This window comes from Trichoplax adhaerens, genomic scaffold (genome assembly GCF_000150275.1).
Source record: "Trichoplax adhaerens TRIADscaffold_14 genomic scaffold, whole genome shotgun sequence".
Classification (NCBI taxonomy): Eukaryota; Metazoa; Placozoa; class Uniplacotomia; order Trichoplacea; family Trichoplacidae; genus Trichoplax; species Trichoplax adhaerens.
In genome coordinates, this window is record NW_002060956.1 from 970,322 (window position 1) to 996,626 (window position 26,305).

Consider the following 26,305-nt stretch of genomic DNA (forward strand, 5'->3'; position numbering starts at 1 on the left):
CATTAATGTATGCCCCAACTTTTTAACAACATACTGATAAACAATCTTATGATTGATTAAAGAATCACATCATTTTACCCCAAAATCATACTCTAAAATCAGTTTTTCAATGATACTTCTAAGTTGATCATTAACGAAATATATAAATCAACCATCCTGTTTAGCAATGAATAACGTTTTACCAATTCCGCTTATTGCGAGATGGAAAATTATAAACTGCAACGCCCAAGTAAAAAGCTCAAATAAAAAAATCTTAAGATTGATATAAAATCATACTCGTTTCGTAGTTGCTTATCAAAGCAGATTGACCATAAGTACAGTAGTAAATTTTGATAAAAGGATCTCGTTTTAATGATAAACTTCCAACGCAATTAGATTAGAAGCTACAGCATCTAAATATAGTTGCTAAAGTTTATAGTTTGAAAGTAATAAAATCCAAATTCTGTAGAGCGTAAGAAAATAAATCTTAACTGATAATATCTTCCTAAATAGCTTCATTTTCAACAAGACTCCAACCTATTTCATCTATTTGAAATAGTTTAATTCCCTTCAAATTTGAATTTGTTTCTATGAAAATATTTTCTAATTCCATATCTATTAATGCAACAATTCAGCATTTCTAGATACAGATAAACTACCATATAAATATACTCATATATCGCGAAATTGAAAAGTTTAAAATAATGTCTAATATTTAGAGTTATCGTAAGATCTGTTTCTTTGACCTTTGTCAATCTAATCAGTAGTTGGATGATTATTGCCTTTCGACGTATAGAGAGAGATAAATGGCAATTGTAGTATTCAACTCAAAACGCAGTATTAATGGAAGTGAAGTGTGTTTAAGTTTTCGTCAGTACACCCATATATACTCTTTAAATTCCCCTTTCTTTCTCAATAAAATATTAATTAACTATCATAACGAGAAATAATAATGCTATAACATGATTTTCTGACTTGAATAGATTAAAAATCTAGCATTGTACGGTTGATTGCAATTTCAACAATAAAGTGAAAAAAGTACCTGAATTATTATTACAGTTATTAATATTTTATTGAAAACCATTTAAGTTCTATATTTTCAAATTTACCCTTGTTATAGTATGTATAAAACAAAAAATTCAAATTAATCTAATAAAACTCTTTGCATTTTGCTTTTTACATGCATTCCAATATTTAGTTGCAGAAAGCAAAATCTGTTGTAAATAACAAGCCTCCGCAAACATACATGCATTTACATACCAAATTGAAAAAAATCCAAACAGAAGAAGAACGTTTAGCTGAAATCGAAAAAGACAATCGTTTATTGCTAGAGAAGATGTCTGGTATTATGAGAACCAGAGGAAGAATCGATAACGTCAATAGTTATGATCATAAAAGGTAACTAAAAGAGAGGAAGGCCAACATATTTTATTTCGTGTTGTTTACGTTTGGAAATAGTTTATAGTAATATACTTATTAGTAAAATATGTCTAATCATTATTTCATAACCAAGCAAATACAAGTTCTAGTACCCCTTGGTAAGAATACTTTCATTATTTTATTGCACAGCATGGAAGACTGCATAAAGACTCAACAATATTATGCCATAGTATAATTGAAATGTATAAAATTATTCTCATATTGTAACAGCAACTTCGTTTGCATCCGCACTCGCAACATATTATTAAACAACGTAAAACTGTCCAGGCTTATTAAACAGTTGCAACTTAAGTGTTTAATATAACTTAGTGATGCGTAACAAGAATATATTCATAGTACTAAAGATGGTGATAGATGTTTATAGACGATAAAAAAAATGTTTCTGGAATATTAGTAATTATTTTAGTCTATTACTAAAATGTAGTGAAAAGTAGTATTGCGTTGAATACGTATTAATGTCAATTAATAATTCCATTTTAGCTTGAACAAAATAAAAAGACAACGTGATATGTTGCGTGTTACGAGTGAAAATCAGCAGATATTAAAGAGAATATCTGCTAAAGAACCGCACTATAAGCATCAAGCTTGGGTAAGATTTTGTTTTTTTATATTTTATGAAACAGCATCTAATTTTAGTTTTTTCGTAATCGAGTATTCCATTGCTAGATACAATTATAGCAATAAAATCATCTAACTTTAGTTACTTCTTGAGATAAAGTATTCTGCTACTTTCATAGTACGAGATGTAGCAAAATAAATATAATATACAACAAGTTTAACGTTGCAGTAATTTGCAATATGCATTTATAGTCTACCATGCAGATGCAAAGCAAAGTTCTATTTTTACTGATAATTGATAAATGCACACTATGCTGTATGAACTATAAAATCTTATGCAGCTATAAGCCTCTTATGATAAAGACCGGTGCGTTAAAGCATTCTCTAATGCTTGTTAAACCTTCGAATGAAATATTCTATTACTATACTAGGATGATGACTGGAGGAAAAACCAACAATTTATGGAAAATATAACTCGATTTCCTAAGGATGTATTAGCGCAGCAAGTGGCTAAAGGCAAGCGCACAAATAAGAAAGATCCATCGGCTTCGGACGAAAGCCCGTCAAAATCAGATGATGATAGTCATGATGATGACAAAAGCAAAGTAACTGAACAAGCTGACAGTAGCAATGCAGCCGATCAAGATGCTAGTAAAGCTGCTCAAGATGAAGAAATTAATGAAGCTATTACTGAAGATCAAAATGCAACTCAAGACCAGCAGGAGAAATCCTTAGAAAAGCCTAAAACCCCTGAAGTGTCCGCTGAAGCTGAGGAAGCGACACCAGTAATATCAACAGAATCAGATGCCAACGCTACGATTACTGCAAATGCTACAGAAAGTAGTGATAAGAGTCAAGAAAAGAAAGCTTCTACTCCAACTACAGAAGAGTTTCGGCCTAAAAGTTCAGCATCGGCCAAATCAGTTAAATCAGCTAGTTCTGCTAAATCCATTAAATCTGCAAGCTCTGTAAAATCAGCAAAATCAGCTGCTTCAAGATCCAGTCGTTCTAGTAAGTCAAGCCACGATGATTAAGTATTGCGTGATTTTCCTCCACGACTTTACTGGATATCTTTAAAGTTACCTTATAAAGGATTTGGCAAATGTTTATGCGATACTATTTTCCTTTTGCTATCACCATGAAAAAAATACTAGTGATAAATCTAGTTGTCTCAACCAATAGAATCGTAACGATTAATATTTGCATGATTATTTATCATTACGATCGCTTTTAAATTACTTGACGACAGTATCTTTTTGCTACTCTGGATAGATTAAGAATTATTTTGTTTTACTTTTACAACGATGAATATGCATCTTATATTTAATAACTAATTCTGAAACAAATTTTTCAGGACAAATTAAGGCCTGATGTCTAGAACTACGGTGTATTAAGACTAATCATTTGCTACCCGTATAAAACAAGATATCACCTTTATTATAGAATCTTAATGATAATAAATACAATTTTAAGTTCTAAAGTAACTTACTGTAAGCGTTTTACAACTTCTAAATAATTTTTGCTACTATTATAACTCAAACCAGAATTATAAATAAAATACAGTGAACGGTAATATAGATTCTTCTGCAATAATTAGCATTCTTATTAGCATATTTTACTATGATCATTTCTATTAATTATCATCACATTTAGATTGGTATAGAGATTATGACTAGTTTCTTACGTTGTTAGGTTAATATTTACCAGTTGTTAATCAGTTGCATTTAAATAATTGAAGATTAATATCTGTTATTGTATATTTATTCATGTTATCAGGAAAAAATCAAAATAAAAAGATTATTTAAAATTTGAACTTTAAAGTTTAATTAATTCAGTATCATCTCAATATTTCGGTCACACGCACACATTTGTATTCAGTTATAAAAAAAGATTATATCTATTTCTCTAATAATATTTTGGATTTAAATCAATTTTATACGTGACTCCCTATCATTATCCCGTGTATTGCATAAATATCTAAAAGAGGACTGAAGTACTGTGTAATAAGCACAAAAGGCTACTTCAGTCTCTGGCACCTCTTTCAAACGTAGGAATTGTAGTAATTAGTTAAGATGAAGAATTGGCTGTTCTTCTGCATACATATTTCATCAAAATTGCTACTAGTGGAAAAAGGTCTATCTGGAATAAAGTCTTTTCGGAAACATCGGTGTTGAAATGTCACCACTAAATATTTATAGATAGCGCACAAAGCAAGATAGTTAATATGTTCGTATTGCGCGCTTCCGAGTATCGCAATCTGCATTTTATAGTACGGATGGAAATTTGGTAACAAATTTGGTATTCCTTGTTATGTGAGAATTTTACCTTTTTAATGATAATTCCAATAATACTTTTTTAATATACTATATATAAACTATACGCAAAGGACAGTATTTTGTAAAGTAGAATTTTTCTAAAAAAATGTAACGAACTTTCACTATTAATTTTACGTCTGGTAGCTGTAGTTTGCTTTAGAAGATAAAAACAGCTCAAACAAGAGTTTTGAAAAATATCTAGCTGTTTCGATTTTAAATTCTTTACTATTACAAATCAATCAATAATAAATATCCCTATATGCTAACAATGTGTATTGTAGCTGTTCTATAATTCTTTTATAAAAATTTGACAGCCAGATACGTATGAGGAAAAATTCTTGGATTTTATGTCATACTTTAGACCACAGTATTCTTATGGAAAATACTAATTTCCGATAGCAGAGCCATCTGAGATGATGACTATTTTATAAGGTAGTTAATTTTATTTTATTACCAGCTAGATTTAGAATGACATTGCAATAAATTATTTTAAAATAAACGATGCTTATTTTTAAAAGAGGAAAACTGAAATAATTCTGATATTAAAATAAAAATAACGACAGAAGAAAAGTCTATACATGTTCTTATTGAAACATTAGAAGTAAAAGACATAAATTAGAGTAATAATAATTATTGATGCTTAGACATAATTATTGAATATATCTAATAAGATTATTCTACTCAAATTATCATCAATTATTCATTGTGAGTTAGAATTTAGCAGTGAGATTAATTGTTACTAGATAGTAATAAATTACAGCAGCTAAAATATTTAGCGATAAATATAGTTAGTAGTTTATAGCTTTAATGAAATTTATAGAGACAGTTTTATCACAGCACAATACTTTGATTAGACATATTCAATATACATTACATCCTTATCATAAAGAATATCATATGAGAATCGTTGGTCTACCTCTTTCTAATCACAATATATTGTCTTCGTTATTAAAGGTAGCCCTTAGTACTACTTATAGAGAAATTATTATAGTCCGAGTACTCTTTACTGTTATCACTTGTCGCAGGTAAAAGACAAATTTTTGTACAAGTTGGTATAATGTTATTTTACATTGGATAAAATTCTAATACAAATTCTGATATTAGAATTATATATGGTTACTACCTATACTACTTCATTAACTCCGTATTTATATTCTCTTAGAAGTGTATTTGATAATTTATATTGCCATAAATAATGATGAGTAAGCTAAATGCTATAAAGTAATTACTAACCTTAGGAAATTTGATCAATTTAATGACTGCATTATAATAATACATCCTACTATTTTGCAGAGCGAATAATTTTTACCTATCCGTTAACACACGTTTCAAGTGGTTGATCCATAATATCATTAGTAAATTTATGTTAAGATTGAAAGCTTGAAATAAACTTATTGTGGATAATTAGTCATCCCAATGTCAAAACAGAAATCGATGAAATCTTGTAAATTGTTATTTATCTTCATTAGTTATAGAATCCAATAGAAGAATTAAAAATTAAAATGTATTACGAAGAGAATCCAACGTAGCGATTGAATTAAAACTAGATGGGTAAAGACAATGAAAGGAAGTATAAAGACTGAAGTTCTTATACTATATTGTCTGCAATCCATTCATCAGGGTCGTAATAGTTATCATTAGGATCGTCAATTTCTACTTTAGGTAATTCTTTATTAGAGCCAACATAACCCTTAAGCCAGTAAGTAATGACATTGCCCTTTCCCTAATGAGATAGAAAAAAAATTAAAAATCGTGACTTATATCAAAAATTTTGCCAACTCAAGGTAATAAGAATAGCTTTATCGATGGAATTATAAGTTCTGTGACCTAGACCGTACTGACTATAACTCTGCTTATTTGAATTGATAACATTACAAGGTTAAGTATATTTTCAATTTGTTCAGTAATAGTCCAATAAGGCATTAGGCGATTATAACTGATCACCAAGATAGGTTGGTTTACCTTAATAAAGATGGAACCTCTTTCCTTTAATTTAAATCCACCGATCTCCTCTAACACATTTCGGCAGGCTTGACTTACATGAATGCGTAACGCTAAATATATGAGAATTTGAAAAGATCACGAGGCTAATATTAATTTTATGAACTAAAATAATGTTCCTAACTGTTGAGAGATTCAATATGAATTTTCAAAATTTTCATTTTATTACGTTTTCCGTTTGATTCCATTCGCGATGCAACATTAACGGTATCCCCAAATAAACAATAACGTGGCATTTTCAAACCAACAACCCCTGCTGCACATGGACCTAAGAGCGTGAGGGTATATTTTATAACGGATTTTAATGAACTCGATAAAGTGATGTATTATTATAATAAGTTGCTATGGAATATAAATTAGTATAATAATCCTACCTGAATGAATTCCAATTCGTAGTTTTAATTGTACACCTGGTCTATGTCGAATTGTGAATTTAGTCATAGAACTAAGTAAATCTAACGCCAAACGGGCAATTTCTGATGCATGCTTGATACCATTATTAACGGGTAAACCAGAAACTACCATATAGGCGTCGCCAATGGTTTCAACCTAGAACGAATATTAAATTTTTTCGTAGTTTTAATAAGAAAGCAATTGGCTATAAATTCATAGTGTTCTAAAGCATGATATCAGTACTCGTTTTTTTGGGTACATGTCTGAGATTATATCTCAAAGTTCATTCTATAGAAAGTGTATCTAGTTATGTATCACATACTGTAGATATGTGTAAGGACAAAACAATACTCATACCCTATTTTAATTCAAAAAAAGAAGTACTCTATTATAGATAAAGTGTCGACATTCTATCATTATTAAATTAATATAAGTAGATGTATATGATCTGCACGACAGCATGAAATATAGGAAAGATTTGATGGACAAATATGTATCATATCGAAGATCCATAAATTCTTTTAGAATTTATTAATAATTTCAATTTACCTTATAGACATGATAAGAATCTATAATGGCGTCGAATAAAGTATAGAGATCATTCAGTAAATCGACCACTTGCATTGGAGTACTTTCAGAGGCCAAATTAGTAAATCCCACTATATCACTGAAAAAGATGGTAACATCATCGAAGCTAACTGCTGTAACTGTATTGCCAGCCTTTAACTGTTCAGCAACGGATCTAAAAAAATTATTTTAAGTCGGGCATTACATTAAACTTTAAATTACTAATTTTAGTCTATTTTAATGTTTACTAGTTGTATTAGAGGTCTTCTTTCATATTTAAATTAGTGCATTATATACCTTGGTAACATTCGGTACAACAATTCGTCGGTTTTTCTTTTTTCAGCTATCAACTGATGTGTTCTTTCTTCAACTAATTCTTCTAAATGATCAGCATATTTTTCCATCATGGAGATCATTTTATCTACCAAATTCATGGATCTGCAAAGATTTAATTGCGTAAATTACTATGCGATACAGTCATGTATTGAGAAAATACCAGTGTTGTGTGCAACAATAAAAGGATGTTGATTAACACCGTGAAATATCAAGGTCTTTTGAACACCATCTAATAAAGCATAACTAATTTTAATCTTCGATTAATTTGAATAAAAAGTCTATTCTATAAATTTAAACGTAGAAATACATGATTAATGGACATACTTTCCATCTGCAAATGTTCGCAGCTTGTTTTTAATAAGCGAAAATGAAGGTCTCATTTCAGGATTTTCTACCCAACAGTCATCCATCAAGGCTAACCATTGATTCCTACCGTCTTCTCCTTTCGTACAGGGGCGAAATGGCGGACTTTCACAGTTCATAATTCGTTCAATAATATCTTTTGGTGATAAATCGCTGTTACTATATGGTCCGTTTCTTGTAAAGATCTCGTAGATAATGATCCCAAAGCTGTAGATATCGCCTTTTTGAGTTCCATATGGATTATCTTTAAAATTCATATCTCTTAATAATTCAGGTGCTCTCCAAAATAAACCTATAAATAAGGTATGAATATGAATTACTAATTACTTAAATCAAATTTACTTAAAAACGATAATAGAAAGATATATGTGTATGATATCGCATGTGGCATTCCATTAAAAAAAACAATAATTAATGTAACCCTAATAGATCTTACGGTTATTTATGAATATCACATTCTTAGCTATATATACTCGTTCATATACACGTTGAGCAGTATGCAAAAAGCGAAGATGGCTGTAAGCTATCATACTTTGGGATTGTGCATGTTCTCCACGATGTAGTGCTATTTGCTCATCATCTTGATTACTTTTAAAAGTCGCTAAACCATAATCCGTAATTTTGCAAACCCAACGGCTATCAATAACACAATTAGAGGACTTTAAACTGCCGTGAGATTTAATTGACGAACAGTGTATATAATGCATTCCCTATATGATGGATAGAAGATGATTAATTTATTTAAGAATGCACGGATACTATCGATATTCTTAGGCTATTTTATTACCTTTGCAATATCCATAGCAAATGATAATTTGAAAGTATCATCTAATTTGATATCGTCATTTTCTAAAACATCCTATACGCGTACAATGATATTAATAAATTTATTTTAATATGTGTCTAACAGAATTCCACAGTGCAAATTTTTACTATTCTTATATTTATACCTGTAAGCTTCCTTTATTGCAATATTGTGTGACTATACATATATTTGGGACTTCAATACAAGCTCCAACAAACGGATTCACATTATCGTGATTCATATCGCGGACCTGAATATTATTTAAGTTAAAATTTTTAATATAACTGACGGTACTTACTATAGTGTATTGATGCCAAGTTAACGTTTTGGAAGATTACAAATAATTTACAATCAACTAACTTGTTTTAATTCTATAAGCAATGCTCGAGAAAGATCGATGTGCTTCTTATGGATCATCTTAATTGCTACAAAATTTCCCTAAACAATAAAAAATAGATACTCTGAGATTTGATGGACAATCTTATGATTTAATTCATTCAGTTTCAAATCGTCTAATTCCAAATATTAACTGTTTCAACAGTAATTCAAAAGTTTAGAATTAATTTTATCAGCTTTCAATTACCCTATATAAACCCATGGAAGTAAAAATTTGCATATCTTCCACATAAGACGCTGATCCTATAGATATCGCGTCGGCTTTATTTTTCTGTCGAACTGATACGGCACTACTGGGCCTACTTACTCCTTGCGGCTATTGGAGATATTATCAAGATTATTGTATGTTACAATGACGTAATTATTGTAAGTAGAGAATTTATACACGGGTATAATTCAGACAGGTCAATTCTTTTAATGCTGGATATATTGGTGTGGATTTATGATAAGGCATCTTACCTTAGTAGAGACCATACTACCAAACATATTTGCTCCAGGTTTTACATTAAATATAATTTCGTTATAATCAATTTTCCATAAGCTACTTGATAGATCAGCTTCAAAGCGAGATTTTCTAGTTTGTAAACAAAAATTTAACTATTGCATGACATTCTATACGTTTAGTTAAAATGGTTTGAATAGTTATTTTATATTATAATTATCTTAGAAATTTCTTTCTTTCTAATTTATTTTTTAGTTATACCTCCACAAATAGTAAAATATAGCGCTAAATAGAATGATTAATGCCGCAACAGAACCTCCAATTGCGCCTCCAAGAACACCTAAGTAGAAGAAGAATTATTTCTAATGATGATAACATTTCTTTAATTTAGTTTAGCTAGAATTATAAAATCATTCGAGATCGTACTTAAATTGCCTGAACACTTTTCATTTCGCCATCCACAAGGTGGTATGTCTTTAGGTACTACAGTCGTATTTCCAGGCCATACAACTACTTTACCAGGCGTCATAGAGAAGTTTTGTTGTGCTGAAACATATAATCCAATATCGACATATGCACCATTAATTAAATTCTGTAGGACATAATCAGGATCACGATCTCCATTTTGATCAATGACAACTTCTCCAGTAACACCTAAACAAATAAAACCAGTAATAGGGGAATAAATCTTTTTTCATATCACCTGAAGGTTTCTAATTTTACTTTACGTAGATTATTCTTTCTGCTCATTTATCAATTCAAGAGAAAGCGGTAAAAATTCGTGCAGTATCTTAGATTTTTTTTATTTCAGTATACAGTTTATCATAAAACATTACCTGTAAACGTTCGATTAAACATTTTTCTTGTAACTGTTAAACCATCAGTGATATTACCACCTTCTTGTAAAGTATCATTTAAAGCTAATGCATATAGTATGATCGCATCATGTAATGTTCCAGCATAAGTATCGACCTACGTAAAATCAATTTATATTATTAGCCGAAACTCTAATTAACAGTATAATCTTGTTATTTATTACAAAATTATAGGCTTTGCAAAGTAAGTTTATTTTCACAGTAAGGGGATAACAAGAAAATATTAACCTTTGCGTCTGCTGCTAACGGCTTGTTATATGGTGGAGCAGCAACTCGTCGACGAATATCAGCAGTAAAATTTTTCCATCGTGGTGAATCGGGTGTCCTTAAATGAACATTTAACATGCCATTATATGCGTCTAGGGCTTCATTATCCCGATTATCAGCGCCCATCCAGGTGTTAGCGCCAATATGAGAATCGATATTTAGTTCAACAGCAATAAAGGCGTAATCTCCATTTAACAATCCAAGATCTTTGGCATTTAACATAATTTCGCGTATATCGCCGCCATAAGCACATAATACAAAAACTGGTCAAAGTCAAGATAAAAATAGATGTGTTGATTTGTTATTCATCGATTGGTTATCATTCACATATATATGACAAGTTCTAATTTTATAATCAGTTGTGTAATTCATTTATAAGATTAATAAATGCTATCATACTTAATACAATAATTTTTCCATTAACGTTAACAGACTACTGAATGGTAATTTGCAGTATCTAGATGGTACGGTACACTTAAACTCATTGTAAATTTTTAGACTACTTTGAAGACAAACAGTTGCCCGAACTATTGAAATGAAATAGCTAACTTGTTACTGATTACTTATCAAATTGATTTGTCCCACATTAGAATGATATCTTTTACGTTAGGAGTAAACAGATTAATAATCTATAATTTACGTAATGCATACTCCAGACCGTATACAGTAGACAGTCGACAGTTAACTAGTCATCTATAATGGCCATTTAAGACATGATAGCGCGAAAACAGGTTATTTATCGAAATGAAAAGTGTGATCCCTTCTTGCTTTTATCAAAATAAATCGTTTTAAAATTAAACTACATTCAGAATATTTAAAGCAAAAGCGATTAAAATAGATTGTCATCAAGCTATTTAGTCTACATAAATACCTAATAGAAAATAAAATATTTTAAATCCCATCTTATGTAGAAGTTATTATGATAGTGACCGATTTCGTACTGTGATTCATGTATCATTAGTAATTCACATATTAGGAGTAAAATTGTTTCCGATTGCTAAATAAAATGATTTATCTAAGACATAAGAAATAAGTGTTGAGTACTTGCTCCTATTTCCTATATAGTCTTGTTAAAGTCCATATCATATTTAAACTATAAAGTAACCTGACTGATAAATTCATTCATTTAAAGATTACCTGCATTGCCGGAGATAATGATAGATTAAAATTGCGGTTAGACTACAAACGCTTATGAGTTATCGTCAGTAGCACGATTACAAAATCGATACTGATAGAAACAAAACGAAATTTTTTAACCACAGTAACTACTAGAGAAGAAAATGTCGGCCCTTTTCATATTATGAAAACAAGAAACAAATTCATTTTACACCCAATAGTATACTACAGCAATAATTAAAGTCATGGAGTATTTTATGATTGCTATGGCATACTTGATATATGATTACTAGTATTGCAGTATATCAACTTTAAAGACGCAAATAAGACTAAATAATCAATATCAGATATGAATTTTTTCATTAACTTTCTTATAAGTAAATATGATAGAGAAATAATAAATAGTTAATTAGACTACGTGATCGTTGCAATAAATAGATTTGCAAATCTAGACCTTTAGAATAAATATTAACGGCCGATTGTGTTATGCAAGATATCATAGTATGTTGCACGATATGATCGGTGCTTAACTACTGCATATAAGAATTTATTGGTATTCTACTGGCATAGTAAATTACTAGAGTAACTAAAGCAAGTACCGCATAGTATTTAGGATATCTGTGCCTTATTTCAATGTTTCAGTAATTTGTAAGTAGAAAATTACAACTACTACTAGCAATATGACGCTTCGAACCAAGTGCTATCAAAATGTTATAGTAAACTATTATCCTCTCCTAGATAAACTGAACCTATGCGTTATTAAAAATCAGGTAACTTGAAGTATAGTTAGAATAGCATTAGTTATTATAGCATACAGTAGACAATTTTATAAAACTTTGCATAATAGATAACGTAATTATCCAAAACACGAAAAGCATGTCTTCTAACGAAAGTTGGATATATTTATGTCCACCTAAATTGTGACAATCAGCTATTAAAAGCTAATAATTTCGTAAGTGTATAAAGACTACAGTAATTTGTGAAGTGGATATTGATAGGAAATAACGTTACTGTTTAAAGTAGAAGATCATCAAAATAGATAAATAAAGGAAACGTAAGCGGATGTAGTATTCATCTTGTATTTTCTTTCAACATCAACGAGAATAGAAAACAGACATATGTTCAAATTTCTTCATATACTATTTACATTTTGAAAGATTTTGTATACTCTGAGAAAGAAAACATAAGATGCCTCATTTATATAGTAGTTGTCACGGTTAAATGTCTTCGTCTTATTTTAGAAGCAAATACATGGAATAATTAATGGCTGCTGGATTTTAAAATAGATTTGTTCTTAATTCTGTTCTTTAAAGATTGTTAATTTCATAAACATCTACATTAAGATTTAATCGACGTAGAGGAGGAACTCTACTATCATTATTGCTTATAAATCCTTGGTTATGTTAAAAATTTTAACCGAATTCTAATTATCCTGAATTTCATCCAAACACTTGTTTTTAATAACAGGGTATGACTACTGCACATAAAGATCTTTATGGATTTAAAATATGATGACAGACTTCGTGAAAGAATCTAGATCAATGTTTCACAAATTTAAAAATTAATTTAGATCTTATAAAAGGTATAATAAGAAAAAATTAAGTCTATAAATGATCTTTTTGCTCACTCTCTAGTACATTTGATTATTATAATGCACTGGGATAGACTAAACACTCTCAATTTCTTGATCCATTGGCTTTTATTAACAGAGGTAAAAGCAGATTTTAGCATGAAAGTAAATCATGCTAAATATTTTTGTTGGATAAAGATTGGTAGCATTTTATCTGAATTAAATTGCCCGATTACTTATTCGATTTGTTATCGCATGATGGCCATAAAATTTAACTCAAATCTGAATCATATAGGATAATATTTTATAATTCGAGCAGTTAACTTTAAGTTCTAATTACGATAATTTTTAAATTTATTTCATATATTTGCAAAAAAAATGAGTAAAAACATGGCAAAGTCTGCTGTTAATCATATCAAGCGATTGCTTATGTATTTGATAGTATCGCTTTAAGCATGAATAGATTCTCACGTAAAGAACGGGAAGATTTTTGATTTAATGTACCTATATCCGATAATTGTAACATTGATAGTTTTTCTCTAAATTTGAGTAGTTTATTAAGTTAATTCTATTTCTGAAAGAACAAATACGAGAAATGTAAATGTCTATCTCAGTGATATCATGATTAAGGTTAATTTTGTCAATGAACTTGTTTCAAATTAGGCCGGCCGACTGTTGTCACTTACAGCACTATTAACCTGAGCATCAACGACTTACAGAGTAAGTTCCTGAAAAATTGCTAAAAATCTATCATAAGTCCCGATCTAAACTTTCTCCTGGCTATAATTAATCCATTTTTTTGAAAGCAATATCTTAACTTCGATGATTCAGTCGCTTGAATACGTGTACAAATGGTTCAGACTTTAACAAAAGCTAAGAATGTTTACTATTGTACTTGTACTTAATATTTTCTTATTCAAGAATTAAAGCATAGAAGAAATTGTTTACTATCTCAATTTCTAACTATCATCATGTTTAATAAAGTTAATTGATTTAATTAAGGAATTTCTTACTTTAAACTACAACTATTAAATGGATAAGCACTGGTAGATAAAAATAGGATTTTCCGTACTACAGCAATAAGAAATACGTTTACGGTAAGGATAGGCAGGGTATCTACAAGATGGATATGAGAAATATTCGTCACCTTCTGTAATACTTATTCAAAAATATCGAAACACTATGCCTATAAGATAAGATGATCATAATCCCTTGTCCCTCTCTAGGCTTCCCTTGAAAATAATGATCGTATTTATTTAAAATACCAGCACTACGTTAGATTACTCACGGGTAGTTTTATCACGATGAGATTGTAAGATATTCTTCGTTTGTACGCGATGGCGATCACCTCGATAACCGGGTACAAAGGACTCTTCATAAATAGTAATATTTAAATTTTCAAGTAACTTTTTAATATTAGTTGCCTGATACTGCCATATTTCCTGTGTTGATGCCATAATAGTGGCCGTCTTCCAGTGATATTGTTGAAGTATAAATGGAAATGAAGTCGCTAAAATATAAGTTGTACCTACAGTACGTGCAAATGTTGGATAAGTTACATGGCGTGATAGATCATCAACCGAACAAGCATATGATATCATGGGTATATTCCACGATCCAGCTAAGATTGCACCCGGTTGACAAACAACGCTACAATCAGGCCCAATAAAAACATGTGGATTAAACGTTGCTTTAATGTTTGCAATTGCAACTAAGCCATCTTTGGCTAAGCAATATGTGTTATAATATTTCATATTGATTTTAAATTGTGGCAGAAGTTGATATTTTACGATATCAGCTACACCAACAGGAACGGCACCTAATATTTTACTTAAAGTTATGTTATCGTTCCATGTTAGTAATGCGGCCATTCGCAATTCTGGTTTTCCTATACTATTTCGACCAGAAATAGATTTATTACATTTAGTTAGGTACAAAACCGATATCAGTAATGCCAATTGAATAAGGATTGATTTCATCATGGTGAATAATTTTCAATGAAAAGAAATAGATGAGTTATTAATCATGTAGGGCAGGAAAACGGAGATGAAATTTTGCTTTTTGAAACAGCACAAACAATAGAGAGAGACTCTTGTGGTATAACAATATATTAAATACAGAACGTAGATTTGTTTCCCAAGATCTTAAATATAATTGATGAGTAATTGTTGTAGGAAAATCAAATTTAAAATAAGGGTTAATTGCATCAACATATATGTATATATATAATTTTCCGTTCTTTATCCTTTTAGATTTTCAAAGAATGATTAAGATGTATTAAATTAGTTCTGACTCATCTGAATTGGTGCCTATTAATTTCAATTTTAGTTGGTAATTCAGATTCCAGTAGTGCGAAATGATTATTCGAGATTAGAAGGAGCAAAAATGAAATTTTTAGGAATTTAAAATTGCATAATGGCTAAATGAAAGCCATTTTCATCATCAGTAGATATACAAGACTATATTAGCTACAATATTGAATGTATATTTTAAAATAAAAGCGAGACAAAATTTCCAGATGCAAATTGACTTCAAGAACTTTTGTTTTATAACAATAATGATACAATTAAAATTGAAATACCATAAATAATGATTGTCATTATCATTACTATTATAATAATGAGATATAGAATAATATATATAATTATATACCCGGTAGATGTCGTCTATAATGTAAAATTTTGTATGAAATACTATCAATCTGTTTTATATTGTTTTCTTTAAATTTTGAGTAATTCAATTCGTAACCTTATTGGACGATTTAAAAAAGACTTTACTTTTAGTTTTAATTTTATTTGAGTATAACTAGTTAATCTGCACTAATGTCTTTTCAAACGACTAATTTTTTTTCAGCCGTCAGCGATAATTATTACTTTTTGAATGACTATATAGTTATATAATCGTTATTGGAAAAAATTCAAGCAGAAGAAAATTAGATTTGTCGTTTATTTGTCACTACAAATAGAATAAGTCAACCTATTCCCTCGCTTTCCTTAATTAAAAGTAATTTAACTATTGACGAAGATAGATTAACTTAAAATCAATAGATTTGATAATGGAATCGTCCAATGTTTAGAAAAATTTCAGCTTGATTAATTAATTTGAAGCCTTTTTGCCTTAATGATTACGATGTCTATTTACTAATATGATTGTTGGTAAGGTTGCTGTATTTTAGGCCAAATGATCCTATTTGTTTTATTTTACTTGTCTGAAGGACTTCTTTGATGATGTTAGCAGCTGTAGTTTAATCAGTTTAGTCTATTCGGCAATATGATTTTCTACGAATTGATCTGACTTATTTCTGGATGCGAAGAATAAAACTATGTTTTTGCTAGCGTTCAGTTGAGAAAGTTGGTAATATTACCTCATTTGTCAAAATTTTTCTTCTAGATTACGAAAACTATTTTCTTGTTTAAGTATGATAATGGTAAATGGAGATATTGCAAGATAATGAAATAAGGCACAATTATTACTCTTGAATCCAAAAATATGATTATTAAAATTTTGTAGTATTGCTTCGCTTGTTTAATTTCGCTTGATTTGCAAAACAAAATGTAGCTAGTTCGTAAAAGCTTTTGAGCTCTTATTTACTTGAATTATTAACGAAAAGGATATATGTACGTATATTTGATCGTTTACTTGGAAAACTTTTCTTCAATGGGATGAGCAATGACTATTGTACTTGATTGATATTCGTCTCAAACCTCAATTGGATTATTAATAGCCAATACCTGCAGTAACATTGTGACATAAAATCCTTTCATCTACGAAATTATTTTCTTTACATTCACTTTTCCTTTAGTAAAGTATATAAGACAAATATCAGATCGTGTTTATGTCAATGTCTTTAAAATTCTTTTTCTAGTGGTAATTAGTCGAATAATCCACCGCTTGTGACCTTCTTAATTCAAGCTAACAATTATTAATATAATCTTAAAATTTGTCTTATTCAATGATATTTATGTCGATGTATGTTAATTTAGTAATTGTTTTAGGTATTCTTGTCAATATTACGAGACGAATGCAACCATTAAATGTTTTCTTCAGGGAAACGATGACTAATAATGGAATTTTATTTTTATAATGCGGCTATGTCTATCCAAATTTGGATAAATCTAGTAATATTTCAATTGAAGCAATATCTTCTACACAATGATAATTTATTCCTTTCTAAAATGACTTTCAATGACCAGTGAATTACTTACATCGGACTGTTGTTATTCGATAATTATAATAAAGTGGTCCTAGTATTTCTAAATATTGTCTTTCTCGATCGATCTCAATTCGGTAATAAATGTAATCTCTTTTAAGTACGCCGCCGACTGTTTCTTTCAATATTATGGTAGTGATAAAAAGAATATTCTCAGATATTTGAAATCATTATTTTCTTACACAGCACTGAGTCTTCTAGCTTTAATGTTAAATTTTTATGTTTGCGTCTTTGGGGGTTAGTATCATAGTCAAAGTAATTGAAAGAGAAGAAATTGATTAAGTCAGCGATGGGATTAGTAAATGCTGCAACTGCTCTCACGATTTCTCAACGAAAATTTTAATTATATTGACAGATAGAAGGTGAATACAACAGCTATCTTGACCTCTTCTGATTTTTCAACGGTCGTTAGCAATAGATTGTTATTGATTTAAAATGACAATATTTTTTTCCAGCAATTAAGCATGTCCTAACAGTTATTACTTCAAAATAGGTTTAGTAAGTGATGCGGACGTAGTCTTGATCTTGAATGATTTTGACACCCTTTTGAATATTATTACGCCAACTTAATTGCGATTGCCTTTATATTTAGCTTAATTATTGTAAAATTTCAAATATCGGGATGATAAATGTGCTCTAGAATGAAATGGGGGTGTATTAAATTGCTATGTTTTTCTTTCAATGTTGGTTGAAGGATTTTCGAAAAGATAGGAACATTTAAAGTTTTTACCTTGAATGGAATTGTGATAAATTAAATTGTTTCTTCAAAGTTAACTGAAGTACTTTGGGACTATTGTGGAAATATTTGTTGATTCAGTTACAGTCTTGGATCAAGTCAAGAAAAAAGTAGTTTTTGAATGTCTGCTAAAATGATTAAAATAATATTTAGAAGTTTGGCGGTTGAATTTCGACAACTACTGTATTTATATCATTTTAGAGAAACCAAGGAATAAGATTTCAAGTTTGAAATAGATGTCAGTCATTTTCTCGGGAGTAAACCATAAAAAATATCTGTGATCGAAGATGACTTATTTTAAAATTATTATTCTGTTACATAAGAACGAGTAAACCAATGGATAATCTCCTATTGCTCGTATTTAAGATGAGGCAGTCTATCCAGTTCAGATTATCTTAAAATGTATGACAGTATTGAGGAAATACTTTTCATGAACAATATTGAAGATTCGATCCAACCACTTTATAGTCTCTTGATAGTTACGGTATTAAAAGTTTTAATAAGATTGATGTAACTTGTCATTAAGTATTTGCCCCGTTAAAAATATGGTAGTCTGATGCCTTATTTTTCATTATTAATTATTTTTTTACAAATCCATAAGAACAAGGTATATTCCAAAATTAATAAGAACTAATTAATAATTCTAGAATAATTAATAAATTAAAGTACTTGTCTCTTTATGCTATGTCAGACAACGAATACCGTCAGAAAGAAATAAAGTCAATGGAATCGAGGATAAATTTAAAAATGGACTGGATTTCTTATGTATCATTATAACGTTAATGTCAGATAAATGTCAACGTCGATAAGAAAAAAAATTTCGCTCGTCATTAATAAATGTAAAAATAGACTAAAGATTAGATTTAAAAATGTATAATATTTGCTTAAATAACAATAATAGCGATCATTATGTCGAAAAATAATTTATGTCTTTGTTTTTACTTATAAAAGAGACAGCAAATACTCAACAAAAAGAGAAAAAAAAAAATAAAATAAAATAATAGAGAATGTAAAATATGATCAAAAATCGGTTCTTTTCCATTAACATCTGTGTTCTAAGCAGGTGCATATCGAGGATAATTCTCCGTTGACCTTATTCATTATTTTGTAGTTTGCGATGATAACAATAAATAACTTGTCATTAATAAGGTTATTTCGTTAATGCTTATAATGTCAACATACTCAAATCAATGGTATCAAGATCGTACTGAAGAGTCATTTCATAAATAGACGTTGCACTACTTCCTATGTACTGTATCATTACTACTACTACTAATTTCTGATCAAAATTTGCAGTAGATATACCTGCACTTATAAAAATACAGACTTTCTTCTATAAGATTTTACCGGCGTAAAATATATCAATCAGCTTTAACACTTGATAAGCTTAGTAAAAATTATTAAAATATCCCTAATACCTTACAGTTAAGCGAAGCTTTTGTTGGCTAAAATTGTAGGGAATGCTTTGTTAACTCTATGCTCTGTTATGTACATTAGATAAAGTAAAGATTGATATATGAAAGAAATATCGATCTCAGTATATACAACGTGAATTTCATTACCTCGAATTATATTGCTATAGAAATGCAGATAAACCTTCCGAGTAAGTTTAGTAATATTACCAAAAAGACATACGGTATGATGAAGTACTGCAATTATCTGGTTTTCTATCAAAAAATTCAATTTGTTGTTTATAGACAGCAAGAGATCCACTCTCTTTTATATATATACTTCTGTAGATTATTTTTAATATCAATATTACCCTATGGAAGCTTAATGTATGTTTACATGGCTTAGAACTTCCATAAAGTTGACCAACTTGCAACGAATAAAAGATATGCTGTATATGTACGGGAATATATTGGCTACAGTAAGCTTCAGACAATGACATAGCCATTAGTACTAGAGTTTTACATAGTAGATGACACATATCTTTACATATTGAGGTGGTGAATGGCTGATATTGGCAGCAAAGCATTTAGAAAAGAAAATTGCAGATATTTTAAGTGATGTAGTATAACGACGGAAATGACCGGTTTTAGACTTAAGAATGCACAAAGTCATGTCTTTCATAATCTATCGATTTATGTCAAATGATCAATTTGCGATAAGTTTAAGAATGAGTTACGTTATAAATTCAATTTAACTTTAAGAATTTAATTATCGATCTAATGAAATAATTTTTTGATAATTAATAATGTATGATTAATATCTTGTTACATATTATACACCTACAAATATACAAGTATGTGAGCAATTGTACCGAGGATCATATCAACACCTTTTTACAATCATAAAGAAAACAATTTATCTATATTAAGATTCAAGTGCAAGTTTTAATACGTTGAATGAAATAAAGTTTACTGTTTGACCAGGATTTAGTACGTTTAAGCAGGGCTTAGTACGGATATCAATAGTGAAAAGATAATGTAGAGTCTAAGATGTATTGCTAAGCTGTGCTTCAATGCCAATTCTCGAAGCAGGATTACCAAGCAGTGTGTATCTGTAATACTAAGTTATATTAGTATTGCACTAAAATAAACAAAAGTGAATTTGAATTACACTAATCTGGCGTAGCAATCAATATACCGCCAGATTGCGATTAAACTTTAACAATGTACAGGTACCTCATTTATATTATAACAACTGTAAATTTAGTTTGACAATGCTGTCGATTTCTATCTCATAAATCAATTATAAAGTTAAGTAATTTCCCTTGTGGATTAGCGATGAAAAACTGATGACAATTAAATTACAGAAACTTACTACGATATTTAATCAATTTTTCCAAATTCACTTATTTAGTATGGCTTCTTTAACTCGTTTTAATGTAGCTTATTCATAGTATAACTATAAGATAATAGTGCCGTTTAAATATTTGAAACTTGTTTCATTCTTGAACATCATCAATAATGATACAATAGTTGCTTGATATCAAGCTGCAACTATTGCTGATATAATAAGCATTACAATCATCAGAATTATTGATTACATTATTCTTACCTTCTCTTCACATGCTAATTATAATTATTGGATACAGGTGATTAGCAGTGGAATATGATCGTAAGCAACCAGTTACAAGATATCCATAAATTGTTTAATATTGCGTCAAAACTTTTAAGAGTCAATTTTAGCGGCGAATACTTGATAAGTTGGTATAAATCGTTAAAGTGCATCAATTACTATATTATATGATCATTAATTTTCTAGTCTTATGCTTGGTTTCATCTTGGAAATTAGATAGATCAAATCATATACATAATTAATTGATTATTCCGTAACTGAGTTATTGATATTGTTTTCGAATTGTTTTTGTTTTGATCTAAAACTTGACAGTACACGCTCTGTAACGTTTAAATACATTCCATATAAACTGATGAACCTGAAACTAACGAAATTTTTGTTTTCTTGCTCTTTGCAGTATATACTATATGTGCGTAAAATATGGCTAAAGCTTAAAATGCGGCTATTAAATAAAGCATAATAACCGATTTCAAATATTAGCTGTAAGATACGCGCATATATTCGATTTATTATAGGATCAAATGTCAAATAAGCAATGTATAAATTTATAAATCTAGCTATTAGGAGATCCTGTGGGGCTCAGTATTTTCGCACCACATTGCGCCTGAATTGGCAAACTGATTAGGATAGGATAAATCAATTGGATAATTTATTATTTACTATTAGTGGAACCAGTACTATAGCATTATTATTCAATCATTTCTGTGTTAATTTGCAAAAAAACGACGTAGCTCATACTATCAGAATGGGTACGAATATAAATTATGCGATATTATTTAGTCGTCGTTTACTATCCAGATATCTTATCGTACCGTATCTAACTTAAAATTTCGTGCAAGAGGTAAAGAAATGAATAAAACTGTGCTACCATTAGCGGAAGTAGTCGTATTTTAAGATAATTTAATAGACATATTTGACATTAAATAAAATTATACGGTTCGGATAGAGTTTAAATGTAGCATTAATCAGAAAGCTTATCGTTAGTTAGATCAGTTAAAAATTTATCATTATCTTTGGTTTCTACTATTAAATCATGGAACTTAAAAGCTACATTGCTTTTTCTGCGTAGCTCATTTTTTTGCATTTAAAGTAATGCTTTATAGTAAGACTGGCTAATCTGTACGTGATGGATCAACATTTCAATACTGTATTAAGCTATCCAAATAAGTTGGCATTTAGATGCTAACGTAATCAACTGCAAATCATCATGTTTATGATTCTTAATTCCCCTCCCCCCATAAGTATGTTCAAGGACTATAGTATTGTATTATTTTCGAAAAGATCTAGGTTCATTATAACCGGGTATACTTGCTACTAAATGATCCAATATCATTATTATACTGCAGAGTTGCCCGAGTTCTCAGAATTACGGTAGCGATTTTTGAGCGATCATAGTGTCTTATACGGTATACGAGTACATCTTTCACAACATTAAAAATGTCTCAATATTACTTTTAATAGCGATTTTAAATCAATAGACTGATTCCAGGGCATGGTATTACAAAAATTATACTAATAATATTAAATAATTGGATAACTAGATAAGCACAACTACTATCGAACTTCTTACTATGTTCTTTAGAGTATTAATCGTGTAATAGAAAGTATTGGTAGTCTAACAGATAGTAATATTTGTACAACAATGAATAATTATGGAACAAAAGTATTGTTGTTGTACTACGACATATATTAATTATCGTGTAGGCTTGGTCAATTGTTGAGATCCTTAGATCAACAAGATTTTTCCTTCATATGACTCTACCTTATGGAAAGAATAGAATATGGTATATGCCTTGAGAAACTTCTAGTATACCGTACTCTGCAAGATCATTTCATTTTATTACGTGGCGTTTGCTTTTATTTTTAAACATGGCTTGTAAGCTTGATATCGATCATATCAACTTCTAGTTACTTTTCTGAATCACGTAATATTCTAGAAATAGTCAAGTTCCTAGAAGAATTCTTGAGGGTTACATATGAGGTATAATTGCGATTTTCTTCCGTCCCATTGCGTGACATATCCCTTTATTTATAAATATGGTTAGGAAGAATGAACTTGTATATCTAAGTCCAAATACGTATTCATACAATGTTAGGATTTAAAAAAGGTTCCCTAAAAGAGCTCTTATATATATATAACATATAACATATACGTAACCTATATACCTTTAAATTTTGAATATGACAAGAAAAATTCTTTGGGGTTATTGGAAATGCTCTTTAAATTATAAACCTGCATGTTTTGCATGGTGTTGTTATACATTTTAACCCTTCTTTTTCAAACAAAGTCGGAAACCTTGCTTCATGCATTTACATAGAAATATTGTGCGTTATTTTTTGTTTCGAAGTATTGAAAATTATGAACGAATTGCTAGAAGAAGTCTTCAGCAGACTTTATGGAAATATTTTATACGGCATGTTTTGTAATTTCATTGCATAGGTTAAGTATTGCCGTATTTGAATATGGCTTTGAAAGCATGTCCTCGCATCTGTCCAAATACGTATTTTGTATCAATTTGTTGGGCCAATATAACATTTCCGAGAGATATTTAAGCGTGTGCTTAGAGCAGAATCATATCAGTTATTTCAAGTTTCAGTTTTTCCGTCAGTGTTAATTTGCTTCCTGCTTTACTATGAGGAAAAAGGAAAATGATAACAATAATATTGCCAGAAAAAGTGATTCCGAAAGCCAAATAGATAGCCGTGGCAATTCTCCCACATTGAGGGAAGAAAATGAAAAAAGCAATACCAACGATTTTCAGAAACCGCCTTTTTCGTATAATGCATTAATTTTGATGGCTATTAAAAGTTCGCCTAATAAAAGATTGACGCTAAGTCAAATCTACGATTATATCGTGAAAAACTATCCATACTACCGTAAGAAAAAGCAAAATTGGCAAAATTCAATCCGGCATAATTTGAGTTTAAATAAATGCTTTGTTAAAACCGAACGCAGTTTCAACGATCCTGGAAAAGGGAGTTACTGGGAATTGAATCAATCATGCGAGGATATTGAAATTGGTCCTATAACTGGCAAATTACGCCGAAAGAATAATTCGTCGAATAGATTACGCTCGTATCAAATCAGCTTTAGTCCTTATTCGATATCGTCTGTGACTGCGACCACTGCAGGTAATGGAGTAGCACGCAGTAGGCCTTCAACATTTTTTAATGCACATTCATTCAACGCTCAAGAAAGCCTTACTGCTGCTGACCCTTTCGTCGGTAATAATCAGATTGCTCTTGCTGCCAATGCATTTCGGCTGCCGTCAATATCGACATCTATTCCTATGATATATAATATTTCTTCTGCCTATTCCTATCATCACCCTCTTTCGGGTACACAGAATTCATTTGTTAATATATATTAATCGGCAAAAAAGATTTTTGCCATAAATCATTTGGTCGTAAATATTCAATATATATGACGTGGTTAGAAAACTTTCGCATTTGATGCGAACAGAGTGATAAGAAGAAGTTGAATAGCTTCCCTGTTGATACTAACAGTATTTTCTCGTATGTTTGAACGTTATTTAGTTGTTGGATAGCTAGTGGAAATAAAGTGATATTAAAAGTAGTTTATGTTCGAAAGCTATAAACTCGTACTAGTAGAATTTATATTGTTGACGTGAGCAAAATAATTAGAATGGTAGTAATCGTTGATAGATTACATGTATATTGGTTTTGAGGGTTGAATGGTTTATAGTTATATTGGTTATGATAGTTGATGATAAAAACGCTGGAATTATTAGATATGTTAGCAGCTATGTATCTTATTTGACTAAGTAAAATAAAATTTGATCAAATCCGTTTAAGCGTATTAAAATGAGTTATTATAGTTTATGATCAGAAATTGTACAATTACAAACGCACGTATATTTAAAATGGACCCCATCGATATGAAGCTGACTTGTAACCTAGATAGAAATGCTCGCGTATATATATCCTCGATCGCGGCGTTAAATTAATACACAATTGTCTTTTTTATGAACAAAAAGTACGAATTCGGTTAATCGTTGTTCTCATGCAGTTCAGCAAATTATGTATTTAGCAGCAGTTTCTGCCTCGAAATAAGTCACAAACATATTCGCATATATTTCTGTAGTATGCAACTATTTCTACTTACTGCGTGCTTGGATCAATAACTCAGCCTTGTGTCTTAAAGGTACCTTCTTGTCGTTAGATAAACCAACTCCAGTTTGAAAATTATACTGTTCGAATTTAATCCCTTGCGGTGCACCTTGCTTAATAGCGATTGCCACTACTTGCCATGCATTCTCTAACGATGTTAACAAACCAACTCTGGTCCAGTTGTAGTGCTTGACTAAAAGTTGTATTAATTTACCAACAGCGGAATAAGGGCCCGAAGTACGAGTAAATGTAGCAAATTTTTTCTTATCAGATAATGAGGGAGATGCACAACCCCATGATATCATGGGTACATTCCAAGCAGCTGCCAAAATGCCTCCTGGCTCACACCCAACACTACAAGCAGGTCCAACGAATGATCGAACTGGTTGTTGCTTGTTTCGCCACAGATTCGCCATAGCGGTCAAACTATCTTGCGTTGTACAACCACTGTTGACTAGAGTAGTATATAGGCGATAGTTGACTAATACAGACGAATCATTGTTAACGGTTTCGATTGCAATATCTGCACCAGGTATAATATGAGTGGGTGCTATCCAGCCACCTGATGTTGGTATCATTAATCCAATATGCAACAATTGTGTTTGCTGCGAACTACTGTTATTACATAAGACCATTAAACAGAACGGTCCAGTCAATAATAACGTCAATACTACCATCCTTGAAGCCATTTTCAATTACTACTGCTTAAATTGCGGATAATAATTTTATAATTTTTCCAGTAGCTCCTTTCAATTATCCTATAATAAACATTGTATATATT

The 26,305-nt window shown here is 30.2% G+C and overlaps 2 protein-coding genes across 2 annotated transcripts; one reads left to right on the forward strand and one right to left on the reverse strand.

The window, feature by feature from the left end:
* Positions 1–1,225: 1,225 nt before the first annotated feature.
* Positions 1,226–3,348, forward strand: TRIADDRAFT_60218 (uncharacterized protein; the record flags this gene model as incomplete). Its single annotated transcript, XM_002116154.1, has 4 exons — positions 1,226–1,377; positions 1,900–2,008; positions 2,409–2,988; positions 3,332–3,348. 4 exons carry the CDS (start codon positions 1,226–1,228, stop codon positions 3,346–3,348), a joined length of 858 nt encoding a protein of 285 aa, XP_002116190.1.
* A 2,532-nt stretch (positions 3,349–5,880) lies between these two features.
* On the reverse strand, positions 5,881–25,940 carry TRIADDRAFT_30655 (uncharacterized protein; the record flags this gene model as incomplete). The annotated part of the gene is made up of 18 exons (XM_002116247.1): positions 5,881–6,015; positions 6,255–6,346; positions 6,463–6,561; positions 6,668–6,842; positions 7,236–7,428; positions 7,551–7,691; positions 7,914–8,244; positions 8,509–8,662; positions 8,740–8,811; positions 8,903–9,007; positions 9,118–9,195; positions 9,341–9,424; positions 9,625–9,727; positions 9,857–9,935; positions 10,022–10,249; positions 10,432–10,567; positions 10,699–11,000; positions 25,520–25,940. The coding sequence occupies 18 exons, from the start codon at positions 25,938–25,940 to the stop codon at positions 5,881–5,883; spliced, it is 2,928 nt and encodes a 975-aa protein (XP_002116283.1).
* Between the last annotated feature and the right edge of the window lie 365 nt (positions 25,941–26,305).